Raw genomic sequence first — 16,604 nt, forward strand, 5'->3', positions numbered from 1 at the left:
CTGCACTTGGGTGATCTAAGTGTTATAAAGTACAGGTGTATCATTGACTATATACATGTTTGCCATGTGTACCGCAGCGACAAATCACCTGAAATTGTGGACTTTGATCTGACTGCGAGAGCCCACATTTTCTACATCAAGACCGTTCTTGCAACGTCATGGCTGATGTTTCAGTTATTACACAACAGCAATTAGTTGCACTTTGCAGTCCTGTACTGAATGTAAAGTTAAAATTTAAGCCCCTCAGTGACGCAGGATTCTAGCAGCCAATTACTGCGGTGACTTACTGACTCTGCCTTATCTGGTTTATTCCTGTTCCCCTTGATGGGTTAATGACATGTTGGGTCATGCTCAAACTGAATGATTCATCTCCTCTAGTCATTTAGCATTTGAAAGGATCCCTTAACCCTGTTGGCTGTATTCTTGATGGGTTATGGACAATATTCTCTGTAAAATATATATACAAATAAAGATAATGACTGAATTTAATCTAATGTTCAGGGCAAATCTTTTTTTTTTTTTTTTTAATCAGGAAATCAGTCATAGGATGCATTTCACACAAAAGATGACTTGAATACATACATACATACATACATATATATACATATATATATATATATATATATATATACACACACACACACACACACACACACACACACATTCTCTCTCTCATATACACACATATATATATATATATATATTATCACTACAAGAAAGAAAGATAGAAAGGGTAACACTTTACAATAAGGTTCCATTAGTAAATGTTAGTTAATAGATTAACTAACATGAAAAAAACATGAACAATACATTTATTACAGTATTTATTAATCTTTGTTAATTTTAGTTAATGAAAATACAGTTGTTCAATGTTAGTTCATGTTAATTCACAGTGCATTATCTAATGCACTAAGATTAAGAAACGTTGAAGTATTGTCCATTCATGATAACTAAAGTAGTTAACTATTGTATAGTGTTACCAAAGACAGAAAGAAAGAGAATGAAATCTGAAAGGTTGAAATTCTTGAAATAATAGAATAGTGCAGGAACAAGTGCAGGAACAAGTAATTTGGCATAATCTATTAATAAATAGATTTATATAAATAAATAGTAAATAGTACATTTTGTTTTATAATTTAATGCCAAATCAAAAAGAATTAAAAATAAATAAATAAATAAATAAAAAATAGTGTGGCATAACCAACTTGCAGGAAACAATATTCTTGACCCTCATGTCTATGAAGATTATTGTTGTATTATTATTTTAAAAACAGACACATACACACTATCTATCTATCTATCTATCTATCTATCTATCTATCTATCTATCTATCTATCTATCTATCTATCTATCTATCTATCTATCTATCTATCTATATATATATATATATATCATCATCATCATGTTTTGACCCTTTACACCTGGAGGCCCATTTGTTCACCTAAAATAGAGTAACCTTTGTAAACTTCTTGATGTTACATGTACACACATGGTGCAAAGAAAGTATTTTACCTGATAGTTACAAACCGCATTACATCATTAATTTATTAAATGGATTTTGCGGTAATAAATGTTATAATAAAATCTTCTTAAAAAAAGAAAAGAAGCAAAAACTATGGTTGTTTGATGCCATATTGGCCCTCTGTGCACACTAAAGCAGTTGTTCTTATAATCAGGAGGCCCCAGAAAACATCTGTGGGGGCCTCTGGGTGACTTAAAGTCGTGAATGATTTAAAGTAGTCTGAAATGGAAATTGCTATTGCGTTTTCTTCCCTATTGTGACATATATATCCAGAGTGAAACGGCTTCTCGGATGTGAAAAAAAAAATGTAGTTTATTCACTCTTTCAGCAACTGGTTCCCAAGGTCTCGAAAAACCTGGATATATGAGGTACCCTCAGTTTAAAATTGTGTTGGTCTTATCCTCTAAATCATAAAAAAAAAAAAAACTCATGGAGCCTTCTAATAGTGTTGTGAACAATGGGGGGCCTTGGATTCAAAAGGTTGAGAACCACTGCCCTGAAGCGCATATTTGCCCTTGTTCCACAGTCAGTGACGCGCCAAAGTGAAACCCCTGAAGGTGAATAACTTGATGAGCGCCCGCGGGAGCCGCTGCTCAGCTCCTCCCCTCTGAGCGTCACTCTACAGCTCTGCTCTTAACAGCAGAGCGACTCCACTATCGCGCACTTCCAGCGGAGCCGCCGCTTATTTCGGCCACTGACACAGATATCATTCCGGAGGGCATTTTCGGAAAGGCTGCAGTGATTTTACAAGCTTTCGAATAGCACAAATGGCAAAGAAGGCCACTTCGCTTTTCCTCCGGGCTCTGGAGATGTCAGAAAGACAGTCTTGCGATGTTATGAGGAGCAACTCCAACTGCACCATCAGGTAAAAGCACATCACTCAGCCTGTGCAATACTCGCTCTTCATAAAACCGCAAAAAGAGAAAGAATTGTTTATAAATTTAGTAGATATAATTCAGTTATTAAGTTTATTTTACCTGAACAAACCAACAAATGCGAAACTGACTAGTTCAGAAAACAGCCGGGTGTTTTTAGTTTCTTTTACAGTTTATGCGTCCAGTGTTTATTTTAAAAGGTTGCAGTGGTGAACTGAGAGACTAGTAGTTGTGAACTGTGTGGGAATGTTGAACAAAGCAGAAGAGCAGCTAGTGCTGGTGTAAAATAACTCACAGAGGAGTGAGAAGTCACGAGACGGAGAAACTGAAAGAGTTGCTGTGAGCCTATAGCCGAGTATTTCTGTCACATATTCCCAATGGTATAACGTAACTATAACATAAAGCTTTCGTCCAGGAAATTAATTTTGTTTTTGAAAGATTTGAATGATTTTTGTTTCTGAAAGGAAAGCGAAGCGCGTGCATCATTTGTATAATTCAATGCAGTGCGCTTCTGGCCGTGGGCCATACAGCGGTGAAACGGGTTCACCTGTAATTGATCGGCTGCTCTTTGCTATTTACTAGAAACTACATCATTTTACCAGGTCACCATTGAAATGTCTAAAAACACTGCTTCACTTCGTTTTTTCACATTTGTTTTAAACAAATCTGACAACAAGTAGAATGATGTAACCCTGTACATACATTTGAAAAGAGTGTAGCTGTAATCCATAATATTCTGCTTTTGTCAAGTGAATAACAATTTATGTTTTTTTTTTTGTTTGTTTGTTTTTTTAGACATTTGAGCTCATGTGGTATCTTAGCTACACGGCGAGTAAGCTTACCTCCTCCTTCAGCATCTTCTCAGATGGTGCCCACCCGGAGCTTCATTAACTTATCAGCCCCCCTCATAGCGCGGAGAATGGAGTACTCAGAGAGCCGAAGCATTGCGTATGTACAAATCGCTGTTACATAAGACAGAAAAATCTTCACTTTCACTACAAGTTAATTCTCATTTAGCAATATCTTTGTTAACACGAGTTGATTTTCCCACCAGTTACTCACCTGAGCAGATGTACAACATTGTTGCCAATGTGGACCAGTACCAGCAGTTTGTGCCTTGGTGCAAGAGGTCAAAGGTAACGAAGGGGCGGAATGGGGACATGCGAGCTCAGCTTGAAATCGGGTTCTCTCCATTTGTCGAACGCTACACCTCTGAGGTCACAGTCATCCCGAACCACCAAGTCCGAGTGAGTCTAAAAACTATTTAGAAATTAGAAAACAGTTTCAATCGTGAATGACAATGACATTGTTCTTGTTTTAACAAAAAGAGGTTGTGATTTAGAACTTGATTTATGTAGATTAAATGGTATTGATTTAACATGGGTTTGTCCTAAGCCTTCAGCATGTCCATGCATCACAGGATCATCTTAAATACTGGCCAAGTTAGCTGTCAGTGGCCTTCTGTCTGAAGTATGTACTTGTGTTTCAGGCGGTGTGTACGGACGGGACGCTCTTCAATCATCTTGAGACATTGTGGCGATTCACTCCTGGAGCTGCAGGCCAGGCCGAATCCTGCAATGTGGAGTTCTTTGTAAGTAGTGCAGCTGGCAAATACAGAGACACGCACTTACACAGACACACTTTTACAGTGTCTACATTCATCAGTTTGACACTTCTGTTACTCGTGTTCTTCCTCTTTGGTGGTTTAATCCCATAATACCTGTTCAAAGTGAGCAGAGGTATCAGACCAGATTAGTGGCTATTTTTATCACATGTGATTTGCCTTTCCGGTTCTCCTTAAATAGCCAGTAACAAAGACAGGCATAATAACCATTCCATTACTGGAGGGAACTGTACGAGCTAAATGTCCGACCTATTATTAGGAGATCCGGGAGATTTGGGAGACCTATTGATAAAAAATAAATAATTGAAGACCAAAACATGAATTAATGTTAGCAGTGCAAAGCCCTTGTTAATTAGTTTAAAAAAAAAAAAAAAAAACTCAACAGAAATTTAGCCTCAAAGCTTTTTATTTCAAATCATACAGCAAATAAATAAATTAACTTTTTGGCTAAAATATATGCTAATTTTACCCATAACTGTGTATCCCCTTTCTAGGTGTCATTTGAGTTCAAATCTCTGCTCCACTCACAATTAGCGACAGTATTTTTTGATGAGGTGGTCAAACAGATGGTCAACGCTTTTGAGACACGAGCAACCAAACTTTACACCACAGGTGTTCATCGACAGAAGACTTCATTCAGAAGAGCAACTTGAGAACCTTGTTAAAACGGATACAAGGAGATACATAACCACATCCATTGTTAAAATGTTCTGGAGAAGAACAGCTCCTCTTTGTTGGATTGTAAGGCCAGCACATATTTTTGCTGAAAAAAGAACACATTTGAGAAGTCTATTTATTTAAACCAGAGATATAATTTATTGAGATCAGTGTGTGTGTAATTTATATATTATCTGTGGAGTGAAAGAAGAGGATGATTGCAGTAAAAATTGTTGAGGATGAATGCTTTTTCATATTTATGATCATTATATTCACACACTTGACAAAAGGTGAAAAAATCAGCTCTAAATTATTACTGAGTGCACTTTTTCCAAACTTGTAATAAAAAAATAATATATTTTCTTAAAACTGTTTTTTTCTTCATGATTTTATGTTGTCAGAACCACACATCTAAAGTTTAATCCTTAAGAGAAAAAACAAAGGAAAAAAAAAACCTTGAGTTATAACAAAGAGTTACAAGAATATCTCACCCAAAAATGAAAATTCTGTCATTAATTACTTACCCTCATGTCGTCCCAAACCCATAAGACCTTTGTTTATCTTTGGAACACAAATTAAGATATTTTGATGAAATCCAAGAACCTTTAAGGCCCAGAATGCACACGCATGCGTCGTGGTACTCTTGTGAACGCGTGTCGAGGACTGAACTGGAAGAGAAGAAATTGTCGAATAAAGTTGTCATTTTTGTTTTCTTTGAGCACAAAAAGTATTCTTGTAGCTTCATAAAATTATGGTTGAACCACTGATGTCACATGGACTATTTAACGATGTTCTTACTACCTTTCTGGGCCTTCAATATTTCAGTTCTCTTGCTGTCTATGAAGGGTCAGAAAGCTCTTGGATTTCATCCAAAATATCTTAGTTTGTGTTCTGAAGATGAACAAAGGTCTTACAGGTTTGGAATGACAGAATTTTCATTTTTGGGTGAACCATCCCTTTAAAATCTTAAAGAGGTTTAACATGAGGCACAGTTGATTTCTTTCATAGGTTTATTTTATAGCTATTTTTCTTACCATACCCAAACCCATAATCGTGTTCTTTTTAAAATGTTGCAACACAAGAGGACACAATGTTTTTTTGTTCATATACAAAATCCACAGGACATGACATAATAGGTATAAAGCACTTCCTGTTTTTTTTTTCATTCAGGTTATGTAACTTGCCTGTATTTCTTCAACATCACAATCACAGTATGCCAAACTCTTTAGTCTTGCAAATAATCTGAAACACACTATGCTTCATACAAATCAATGAGAGCAAATATTTTACGTTTTTATCTGCATTATATGTATGAGCCACACAGTATCACATTCAAAATGCTACTTCGGTGTGAAGTCTTGAAGGTGCTCCAAGAAACTCGCATGATATCAGGATCCCTTACATAAACCACGGCTGCCAGCAGAGACCACACCCCTTTTTAACCTGTCTAAACAGCCAATTCCTTCCTGTTTCTGCAGTGTTGGCCAATCACAGATTAGATGAGACCACCTCCTTAAGTATATTAGAATATTTTCTTTAATGAGATTTTCTTACACACACCCTGACAGCAAATGTGTCAAACAAGATGTCAACATCACATTGAAACTCAATGAATTTCCAACTATAGCCTAGCTCGTGTTATGTTCTCTGCAAACTCCTGAGTTACAAGATAAATCAGTCTACATCTCTAACTAATTTGTCCCAAATTGTATTTAGGTCATGGAAGAGATTCCATTCCAAAAATGTATAATACTGCACACAGATTGCAAAACAATACTGTATATTATTCTGGATTTTTCATATCATGTGGGATCTCAGGATGCTGTCTGGCACAGATTACTGAGTAATTCAGTTATATGATAGCTGATATATGTAGATTGTGACTGGTTCATATTTTTGTATACACATTTTTGCATACACATGAAGTAATATTTGTAGGCACAGCGCCTCAGCATACTCTCAAACACAGCTCAGTTAGCATGCTAGGTGTCTTTATACAATTCCCAGGATTCATAATCGCTATCTGGGGCCAACATTTGATCTTATTTTGAGCTTGTCCTGGGGTAGACTCGGGGTGCTCATCACGCTCGTAGCCTTAGATAGTTGCAGGTCGGCAGTGTACCCTGATCCTGTGACATGCAAGGACAGATGCACTGACTGCACGTCTCACTCTCTCCAGACCTTGCATGATACAGCACACAAACCAGTTTACTAGTATTGGATTTCACAATCAGGGTGTCTGCAGGATTTTAAAGCTCAAATGTAAGACTTTTTAAGACCTGCACAAATAAAATTAATACCATATAAGCAGGAAAGTGCAGTATTTATGGTAACATTAAACTGTAAAAGACGTTCCAGCTCCAACTGATCAGATTATTTTGGAAATGAAAGGGATTTCTATGTTTTATTTATTCAATAGCCTATGCACATAAACGTTTATAAATAATAATAATAATAATTTTTGAAAGAATCTTTTTGAAAAGTCACTTTCGTCGTTCCTGAATGAATCAGCTGTTTGAACAAATCGACTGAATGAATGATTTAGTGACAAAGACAGTGACTTGCCACCACCTATTTAAATAATTTAATATTCCTATATTCAGAACTTATTTAAAAACATTCATCACTTAAAATGGTTATGAATTTAAATGCTTTCATGCCACCTCTGAGCCTCATTAAAGTGTCTGTAAATATACCTAAAATGGCACTTTTGTGTTTTTGTATGCCGCCTCTGTAAATTTTTTTTTAAATATTGATTTTATTTGATTGGTAATTTATGCTTCCTGACTTTGTCTTATTAGCTAATTGAATGAAGGCTACTGTTATACTTATAAAAAAAAAAAAAAAGTTTATAAATATAATTACACGGGGTGCCTTTGATCCTCATACCTAAAAACATATGGTTTAGAGGAAACATGAAATAAGTTTAATAAGTTTACAACTGTTTTTGTAATTAAATAAATCTGAAAGGTTGTCTAAAAGTTACCCCAATTAATTTTGGCCATTTCCACCACTGACACTAACCTTAGTTTAACCATGGTATTTGTTTAGTAAAACTATGCATACAAATGGTAGTCAATATGCTAAAAAAACAAACAAACATGGTAACTACACTTTTTTAGTAAAACTATGGTTAATTTTTGTAAGGAAAAGCTATCAATTATTAATGTAGTTTACATTTTTATAATGCATTTTCTTCTTGTTGATCCACCAGTTCACATTTACAACTGCGTGTTTACAGCGTAAAAACATGGGCTGATTCTCCCATTGGTCCGATCAAAAACAGCAGCTCTGCCAGCAGGAGGCGCTTTTGATGCGGCAGAAATACCGCGGTTTCCCCGGTAACAGCAGAACACAAAGCAGCGCTCATGTTTCATAAATTCATAGCCTTTTGAAATTTAATCGTCACATTCAGCCATATTGCAAATCTTGTCCCCAAATTTAAGACCTGTTGAAATCATAATTACGCCTTTCTTGTTCCATTTAAGAATTATGGCCTTAAATGTATGACTTTAAGGCCCCGCCGAAACCCTGACATGGTATGGAATACAAGATAGCAATGGAGATAGATTTTACTGCAAAAAGTTATTAAAGATTGCATCATAAAACAGATTTACTTGGACTATTCACAATGATATGCTGCTCCATGTCTGGTCAACTAAATGAGACTTTTAATATACCGTAGTAATTTTCACAATTTAAAACTTTCAAAGCTAATTAATGGAGTAGTCATTTTTTTTTTTTTTTTTAGTCAGCTGAACAATCGGCGCGTTGTTAAACAACAGTACAACAATCCATTGTACTGCACTTCTATTCCTCATAGACTCGTTTTCAGTGTCAAAAATTAAATATGACGAAGGTCTGTGAACTATCATTTAACGTAAGAGGAGTAAGGCTTGTTTTCATAAAGTAAGGCATATGTGAGACTATTTTGAAATCCTCAGGCTGGCAGTGCTGAAATCTCTCGGACTAGTGCAACCCTTCCTTCTTCTGACTCAAAGGACATCATCTCCTGCTCAAAAACACCTCCAACAGTTTTACAACCTAAAGCAGCCAGTTTACTGCACACTGCCATCTAGGGAACATTTCTTTAATAACCGTAAGCTTTTCAACAATACCAAATCATCATCAGTTTTGTTCATAGAGCAATTCATCCCACACACACACACACACACACACACACACACACACACACACACACACACACACACACACACACACACACACACACACACACACAATGACTCCGCTTTAAAACAGAATTCAGTTTAATGGTCAAAACATCATAACATCTAATCAATAAAAAAATAAAAAAATTCTAAAATTAAATAAATAATTTAAACATTTAACCAGATCATTTAAGCAAATATCTGACACTGAACTGCTTCATCTGTTCTTCAAACAGCTGCACAGATGGACTGTAAACATTGTGAACTTTGTGGCACGCAGCACATTTACAAATAACATTGGTGGCCAAAATACTTGTTTGATCTGTGTGTGTGTGTGTGTGTGTGTGTGTGTGTGTGTGTGTATATATATTAGTTCATAAAAATAGCAACTTTCTTTTTCCCCTGCAAATTAGTTGGTCTGACATTTAAGACAAGACTTAAAGACATACATGAAGCTATTGCTATTGCTGTTATGCGCAGTGGATAATTGCACTGGGTTAATTGTGGATGTCACTATTGACAAGATACTACTCAAAATAACATTCAGAAAGCATAGCCTAGCTATCAGGACAGATTGGTCTGACAATTACATTCTTCAGTGCTCCTAAGCTCCTTCAGTTAAGTGCTCCTTCAAAAGCCTTCAAAAGCCTTCAAAAGGCGTTTTAGTTTCTAATGTAATTTCCCTTTTGTAGCCACACTGACATGACAAGCAGGTCTACGTGTTTTAGATATACTGTACATGAGATGTTTACTACAGAAATATGGAATGTGTTCGGATGTTTTCACAGTTTTAAAATGACTTTGAACGATCAATACTAGGCATTTAGGTTATGCACAGGTTACAGTTACAGTATATAGCAGAAAAGTTTTACACCCTCACTTTTACACAAGATCACAAACACTAAAACACACACTTAAAATGTTACGCAAACACTCACATCTGGAGGAGTGCGTGTACACATTTACACATACATAAAAACTTCTTTTACTTCCATAGTGCACAGGCTCAGTGAGATCTGGATTCTGTCATTACATGGTCATGTGTTCTGGAAGTACATAAGAAATATCATCCCAAGGATGGCGGTACAAACCCTGCTTCAGCCGCTTCTGGTCTAGATAATGACCTGCATAAAAAGAGATAAGGTTGTTTAAATAACATTATTTCATAACAGACACACAGACATAGATCTCACACACACACACACACACACACACACCTATGAATCCCATGCTGCGTCCCAACACAAAGATCCCATTCAGTGCTCCAATCTCCACAAACTCATCTGCCTCATCGCTGTAAAAGAGAAAAAAAAAAAAAAGTGTGTGAGAGATCATTTTTTTATTTTTACTATTTTTTATTTTTTATTTATTGCTAATGATTGAAAATAATTTTCGTTAATTGAAAATAAAGCTGAAATAAAGTAAAATATAAATATTAGGAAAAAAACAACAACATTAGAAATGATCTCTTGGCAGTTAAATTAAATCATTTTAAGTTGAAGTACTACATTTTCTAAAACTGAAATGAAACTAAAGTTAAAAAGAAATATAACCCCCCCCCCAAAAAACAAACAAAAGTGCATAACAAAATTATTAAACTTAAATTAAAAGAATAATACAAAATATAAAAATTAATACCAAGCCAAAATATAAAAGACTACGATATTTAAAAGTGTAAATTAAAAAAAAATATTAAAATAAATAAATAGAAATAATCCACATTTTTTTACTCACCGAGTGAAGCCACCACAGTTTCTCAGCAGATCCACAAATGCCACTCCAATGAAACCATCAACATTCAGGATAAGGTTTGGTTTCTGATAAAGGGAGATATTTTATGAGATTAAATTAAGATAAACTAAAGGTTTTCATTGACATTTATTCATTGCTGAAGGTTTTAGCAAACACGTAGTTCAGTGGATGTTCTGTGTTTTTCTTATTTTCCTTTTAAAGCTGCAGTCACATTTACTGTTGTATAGTGAAATTTCCTGGAGGAAACGTAATCATTTCAACAGGAATCAATGCGGTCAGCAATTTTAATGACAGGGAGAAAGATCTGACAGTGCAGATTTCTCGCTGGGTTCAGTTACAATGTTAATTCCATGGACAACGCTAATACCAGGCGTAAATCCAAGACACATGCAAGTGTTTGTACCTTTGAGGTGGTGATCTTCTCCACCTCCAGAGCGTAGTCCAGCAGCTGAGCGGCAGGGAAATGCTGCTTCACAAAGTCTTTGAGGATCTGTACCCGCATGTCAGGATTATTGATCTGAAAAAAAAAAAATTAATCAATCCGTAAACCCAGCAAAACAAAACTGTGAGAAGCAGTGTGAAATTACAATATTTTACACGTTTTTGAACACTTTTGAGTTTCGTGTGTTGGTGTACTCACCGATTTCACCCTGTGTCCGATGCCCATAATGAGTTTGCCATCTTTCTTCATTTTGTTGACAAACTCCATAGGCAGCATGCCGCTGTCGAACGCCTTGCTGAACTGCTTAGCAGCTGCGTCCAGGGCGCCTCCAAAACGGTCCCCCTAAACACAAATGGAGACAGTGATGAAACAAGATGCTCTTCTGATGCCAAGCAGACTGTATGTGAGAAAGTGTTTGGTTTTCGTACGATGGTGAGCAGTCCTGAGGTCAGGCTGGAGATCAGGTCTTTGCCAGCACGCGCACACACTATAATATTATGAGCTCCAGAAACAGCAGGGCCGTGATCCGCCGTCACCATCAGACACATCTCGATGAACTGACATGCATAGCGCGGCAGCCTGCAGAAACACGGATTATGTGAAAGTCTATTCACATAATATATATATATACATACATATATATATATACTAAAAATGTGTAATATTTTTGTATACATACAATATAATACTGCATATTAAGATGTATTCTTAAATAAAGCAATATAAAATTTTTATATTCAATATACAATATTATATTGTATAGCATGTGTACAAAAAAAAAACATTGTATACATTAAATGATTACAATTAATAATAATAATAATAATAATAATGATAATAATATTATAAGAAATTGTATTATTTATTAGATTTTATAATAAAAAAAAATAATACTACAGTATTACTACTACTACTAAACAAACAGTGACACGTACCTCCTCTGGAACCAGAGCAGGCCAAGGGTGCCACCCAGCCCCATCTCAGACTTAAAGACCTCAGTAATGGGCATGCCTGCATAAATGAGCTCCTGTCCCCTCTCATCACAGATACTCGTCATGAAGGAGGCCGGTTTACGGATCAGACCCAGCTCCTATAGAGAGAGAGAACAAAAGAGATGATGATGATGATGAACCAAGACAAGACTCTTTCACAAAACGCATGTAGTTCATACTCACTCGTGCCCAAGAGTAATCCATCGGCACTGTGGGTGGAGGAAGCTCTTTAGCAGGCACAATCACACCCTTGGCTACGAGATTATCATACACAGATCTATAGGATACACAGACATGTGGTTACTGAAGGCCAGGTAAAGTAGTTAAATTCACAAGTGCACAAAGACGACATACTTGATGACGTCTCCCAGCTCATCGAAGCTCTTGGGCACAAAGGCTCCTGCTTCTTCCAGAGCTTTGTTCTTAGCAAGTGCAGTCTCAGACGCCTGGTTAGCACAAGCTCCAGCGTGGCCAAATTGGACCTAAACACAAAGCAGGATACAACCAGTTTATTCAGCAATTAACATTTGAAGCAGGTTAAACTCACAGCTGCTTAAATAGGTCTTTTGGACACATTATAAGCAATGCACCTCAGATGAGAACAGGGTGGCACAGGTTCCTATGCACCAGCAGACCACAGGTTTGGTGATCCTGCCTTCTTTAATGCCGTTGCATATCTTGTACTCTTCATTTCCTCCAATCTATAAGTAAAGAGAAGACCCATCAATGTATTGTGAATTTTATAGATTTATATATATTTTATAGTGACTGTAAACTCATTGTTAAAGATGAGGAAGAAAGGGCTGTAAGTAGCTGAGCAAATGGCTCTCTAACCTCTCCGAGCACAACAATCATTTTGACTCCGGGTGTGTCCTGATACCTCAACACGTGATCCATAAAGACAGAGCCGGGATACCTGCAGGAAACACACACCCCACGGGTTTAACCTCGCACGCAAATTGTTAAACTGATGAAATGAATCAAACCATTTGTAGTATTAAACAGACGTGGACTTGAACACACACCTGTCTCCTCCGATGGCAACCCCTTCATAAACTCCGTCTGTAGTGCGTGAGATGATGTTATTGAGCTCGTTAGACATTCCTCCAGAGCGGGAGACGTAGGCCACACTGCCTGGCCTGTACAGCTTAGACGCCAGGATGTTGTCCAGCATCCCACCCGTATTACCGATCCAACCTACATCACATGCACACACACACTTGCATTTGTGGTTTACGGGGATTCTCCATATTCTTAATTATTATACACTCACAAAATGCATAATCTATTTTATAATAAAAAAACATTATTTACTATTGCCCCACACCTAAACCTTCCCCTTACAGAAAACTACTGCCAATTTTTTAATTTCATAAAACACCATTTTGTATGTTTTACAAAAACACAACAACAACAACAACATAACTTAAAAACCATATAAAAAAAAACATACACAAACACAAAAAAATTATAAAAATAATAATAATAATAATAATAATAATAATAATAATAATAATAATAAACAACAACAACAACAACAACAACTCAAATTACATCATTACAATATATAAAATGAAATCTTATATATATGTACAAGAATAATAATAATAATAATAATAATACCACCAACAACAACAACAACAACAACAACAACAACAACAACATTATAATTTTACAAGTATTTAAAAAAAAAAATATTGTATTTTTTCTAAAATATATATAGTTTATAAATTAGTATTTTAATAAATTAGTAATTAATAATAGTCAAATCATATAATATAAAATTGATTATTAAAAATTATCATTTCTAATTCTAATGTCATAAATGATGAATTATACATACAATCTATTTTTAGTTTTATATAACTGGTATTAATAGTAATAATAATTAACAATTGTATGTGCACTGTAGAATTAAAAAATTGTTATTCTCCAATGTATAACAATATAACATTATTAGTTAATGACAAATTAAATCATAAATTATATATAAATTTTAACTAATTTATTATTAATGTTATATTATTAATATTTATAATATAAATGTTATATTTATATAATAACACTATATAAATATATTTAATTACTTTGTTTAATAATAATAATAATAATAATAATAATAATAATAATAATATAATAATACTAATAATATTATTATTATATTATTATTATTATTATTATTATTATTATTATTACTACTACTACTACACTAATATAAAATTAATGAAGTTAAACAACTCATACTACCTTCTAATACTACTAATATAACATTTATAACATCATCATAGTTGTTGACGTTTTTTATTATTATTATTATTATTAAACTATTAAACAACACACATCAACATTTTTTGGTCTCTTATCATTGGCCTGTAGAGGGCACACAAACATACCATTATTCCAACCAATTTGTCCCCCAAGTCTACACACACAGCTACACATACAAGTCTCCAACAGAAAGGCAGTTTGGAGTCATACCGTGGCAGGGCCAATGATAGTGACTCCCTTCTCCTCTGCCATTTTGATGATCTTGCGAGTCAAAGCCTCTGGAATCCCCTCAGCTATGATGGCTATAGTGCGGATCTGTAAATAAAAAAAAAAAAAACACATAGAACAGATGAACAGTCAGACCACACTGCTTTGTAAACAAACATTTAAGCAATAGTTCACTGCAAGGCAGAGGCAGATGAACATATAGTGTGCTGATGCTGATCTCAGACCTGTGGGTACTGCATGGTCTCTATGGTGCTGTCGTAGGCAGAGCGGAGGGAGGCAAAACTGATGAGCACATCTACTTCTGGATGTTTCTTCATCGCATCAGCCATGTTCTTAAAGACCGGCAGCAGGATCTCCTTATGACCCCAATAAAACTTCTGCTTATGGTCTCCACTGATTCAAATAGAAATAATGTGTTTTAAGATTAAATATGCATATGCGTGATATATGGACAGTCAATCTGGGACCCCTAGACATCACTCTATAATGATAACTGTCCCATATTAGGGTTTTAAATGTAAGCATATGACTTACGTGAAGGGGTAAACCATGGCTGCTACGGACGGCTCCTGACGTGAGCACACATAATCGAAGTCCAGCATGCCCTGCACTGCACGCGTCTGCATCCCCCACACTATAGACTTGGTGTGGTCACTGAACAGAGTGGTGCTTTTGGCTACAGAGATTAATAAAGAAGGACAAAGAAACAACAGAGGGAGGAAAAGAGGGAAACAAAACATCATTATAGTATGTTTCTCTATAAGAGTAGAAGAAGACCACATGCTGAAGTCAGTCTCTGTAGGCTGACAATCCTACAATGTTGCATTTCTGGTTATCAACCAAATGTTATGAATGCATGCAGAACACAGAATATGCATAATATAAGTTTTAGAATATATAATTCATCTAAACACTTCAGAAAACTTTAAAAAGATGGAGCCTTTTGAAGACCTGGGCTTTCACTACTTATAAGGCTCACTTGAAGGATTGTTCCATCCAGATTTTCTAAACCAGAAGCCACTGGACTCAATTGAAAAATATACATATACAAATATACATATATAATATGTTTTTTTTATTCTGAATATCTGGACTTGTCCAGTGACCGCTGTGAAAGGACAGCTGACAACATAGGAAAGTCTGTGTGACAGCTTGGAGAGACTGCTGACTGGAAGCAACACACCCCACTGGGGCTGTCATGGGCTAGCTACCCATGGCGGCAGTCTCCGACGCTGCTTCAGCTTGTTGGAGACACCCGCTAAATGCTACAGAAAGTGAACAAAGGAACATACCCCCAGAGCCTGCGAGAGCGGGGGGCGCGCAAGATGGCTCAATGACTGACAGCATGGTTACAGACTCAGGAACGGACATGACTACGAGCAAGAACACGGCACATGAGACAACCACAGCAGCAGCTGGACATTCTCTTCAAGTGTGCACCTGTGGCTGGGCGAAAATAACATCATTCAGGGGATTGAGGACCCACCAAGGAAAGAGAGGGTGCTTGAGAGAGCAGAGACAAGGGCCTCGCATTGACCAGTACTTCCTACGAAGCAACCAGTCAAATCAGTCGATTGAAGCACAGCGACGGGAAAAAAACCAAAGTTCGCAGAGCATCAGTACCAGTGTCCCTGAGGAGGATAATACAAGCACAGAAATGCCGGTGGAGGAACCCACTCAACCACAGAGACCTCCCAAGGAGGAAAAGATCAAAGGGCACAGACCGAGTGTGAAGTGGCCCAAAGCTGTTGAAAAGAGAGAGTGGGAAATAACCAATAACGACCTGACAAAAATCCTGGAGCAACAAGTGGGCACAGCAGAGAAAAAGCTGGAAAGGATGGTTGACATCATCTACCACTATGGAGAAGAGCGCTTTGGAGTAAACGCTAGGAGAAGCAACAAAGCAATATCAGCACCAGCCAAATCTAGGAGGCAGCAAGAGATCGAAATTCTGGTCAGAGAGAGAAGGCAGCTGAGAAAGCAGTGGAAGAAGGCCTCTGATGCAGAGAGAGAGGGTCTCATGCTACTCCAGGGGGACATCAAGTGTCGGTTGGCAACCTTGCGAAGAGCAGAG

At 36.4% G+C, this 16,604-nt stretch overlaps 2 protein-coding genes across 2 annotated transcripts in view; one reads left to right on the plus strand and one right to left on the minus strand.

Annotated features, from left to right (window-relative positions):
- Nucleotides 1-2,159: 2,159 nt before the first annotated feature.
- LOC109057327 (coenzyme Q-binding protein COQ10 homolog, mitochondrial) lies at nucleotides 2,160-5,048 on the plus strand. Its single transcript, XM_042726356.1, has 5 exons — nucleotides 2,160-2,388; nucleotides 3,194-3,346; nucleotides 3,453-3,645; nucleotides 3,888-3,989; nucleotides 4,517-5,048. The coding sequence occupies exons 1-5, from the start codon at nucleotides 2,291-2,293 to the stop codon at nucleotides 4,673-4,675; spliced, it is 705 nt and encodes a 234-aa protein (XP_042582290.1). The 5' UTR covers nucleotides 2,160-2,290; the 3' UTR covers nucleotides 4,676-5,048.
- A 3,975-nt stretch (nucleotides 5,049-9,023) lies between these two features.
- Nucleotides 9,024-16,604, minus strand: part of LOC109113530 (ATP-citrate synthase-like) — a 30,870-nt gene continuing 23,289 nt past the window's right edge. Inside the window, exons 14-29 of the mRNA XM_042733088.1 lie at nucleotides 15,065-15,206; nucleotides 14,755-14,923; nucleotides 14,513-14,617; nucleotides 13,928-13,940; nucleotides 13,060-13,231; nucleotides 12,869-12,950; nucleotides 12,625-12,735; nucleotides 12,389-12,516; nucleotides 12,218-12,311; nucleotides 11,978-12,132; nucleotides 11,471-11,621; nucleotides 11,241-11,384; nucleotides 11,004-11,117; nucleotides 10,583-10,665; nucleotides 10,066-10,142; nucleotides 9,024-9,972 (exon numbers count right to left, since the gene is read on the minus strand). Of these exons, the coding sequence (XP_042589022.1) occupies nucleotides 9,878-9,972; nucleotides 10,066-10,142; nucleotides 10,583-10,665; nucleotides 11,004-11,117; nucleotides 11,241-11,384; nucleotides 11,471-11,621; nucleotides 11,978-12,132; nucleotides 12,218-12,311; nucleotides 12,389-12,516; nucleotides 12,625-12,735; nucleotides 12,869-12,950; nucleotides 13,060-13,231; nucleotides 13,928-13,940; nucleotides 14,513-14,617; nucleotides 14,755-14,923; nucleotides 15,065-15,206 (1,835 nt within the window). The 3' untranslated portion in view covers nucleotides 9,024-9,877. The remainder of the gene's footprint in view (nucleotides 9,973-10,065; nucleotides 10,143-10,582; nucleotides 10,666-11,003; nucleotides 11,118-11,240; nucleotides 11,385-11,470; nucleotides 11,622-11,977; nucleotides 12,133-12,217; nucleotides 12,312-12,388; nucleotides 12,517-12,624; nucleotides 12,736-12,868; nucleotides 12,951-13,059; nucleotides 13,232-13,927; nucleotides 13,941-14,512; nucleotides 14,618-14,754; nucleotides 14,924-15,064; nucleotides 15,207-16,604) is intronic.

The sequence above is a fragment of the Cyprinus carpio genome, chromosome A3 (genome assembly GCF_018340385.1).
Source record: "Cyprinus carpio isolate SPL01 chromosome A3, ASM1834038v1, whole genome shotgun sequence".
In the NCBI taxonomy this organism is placed as follows: Eukaryota; Metazoa; Chordata; class Actinopteri; order Cypriniformes; family Cyprinidae; genus Cyprinus; species Cyprinus carpio.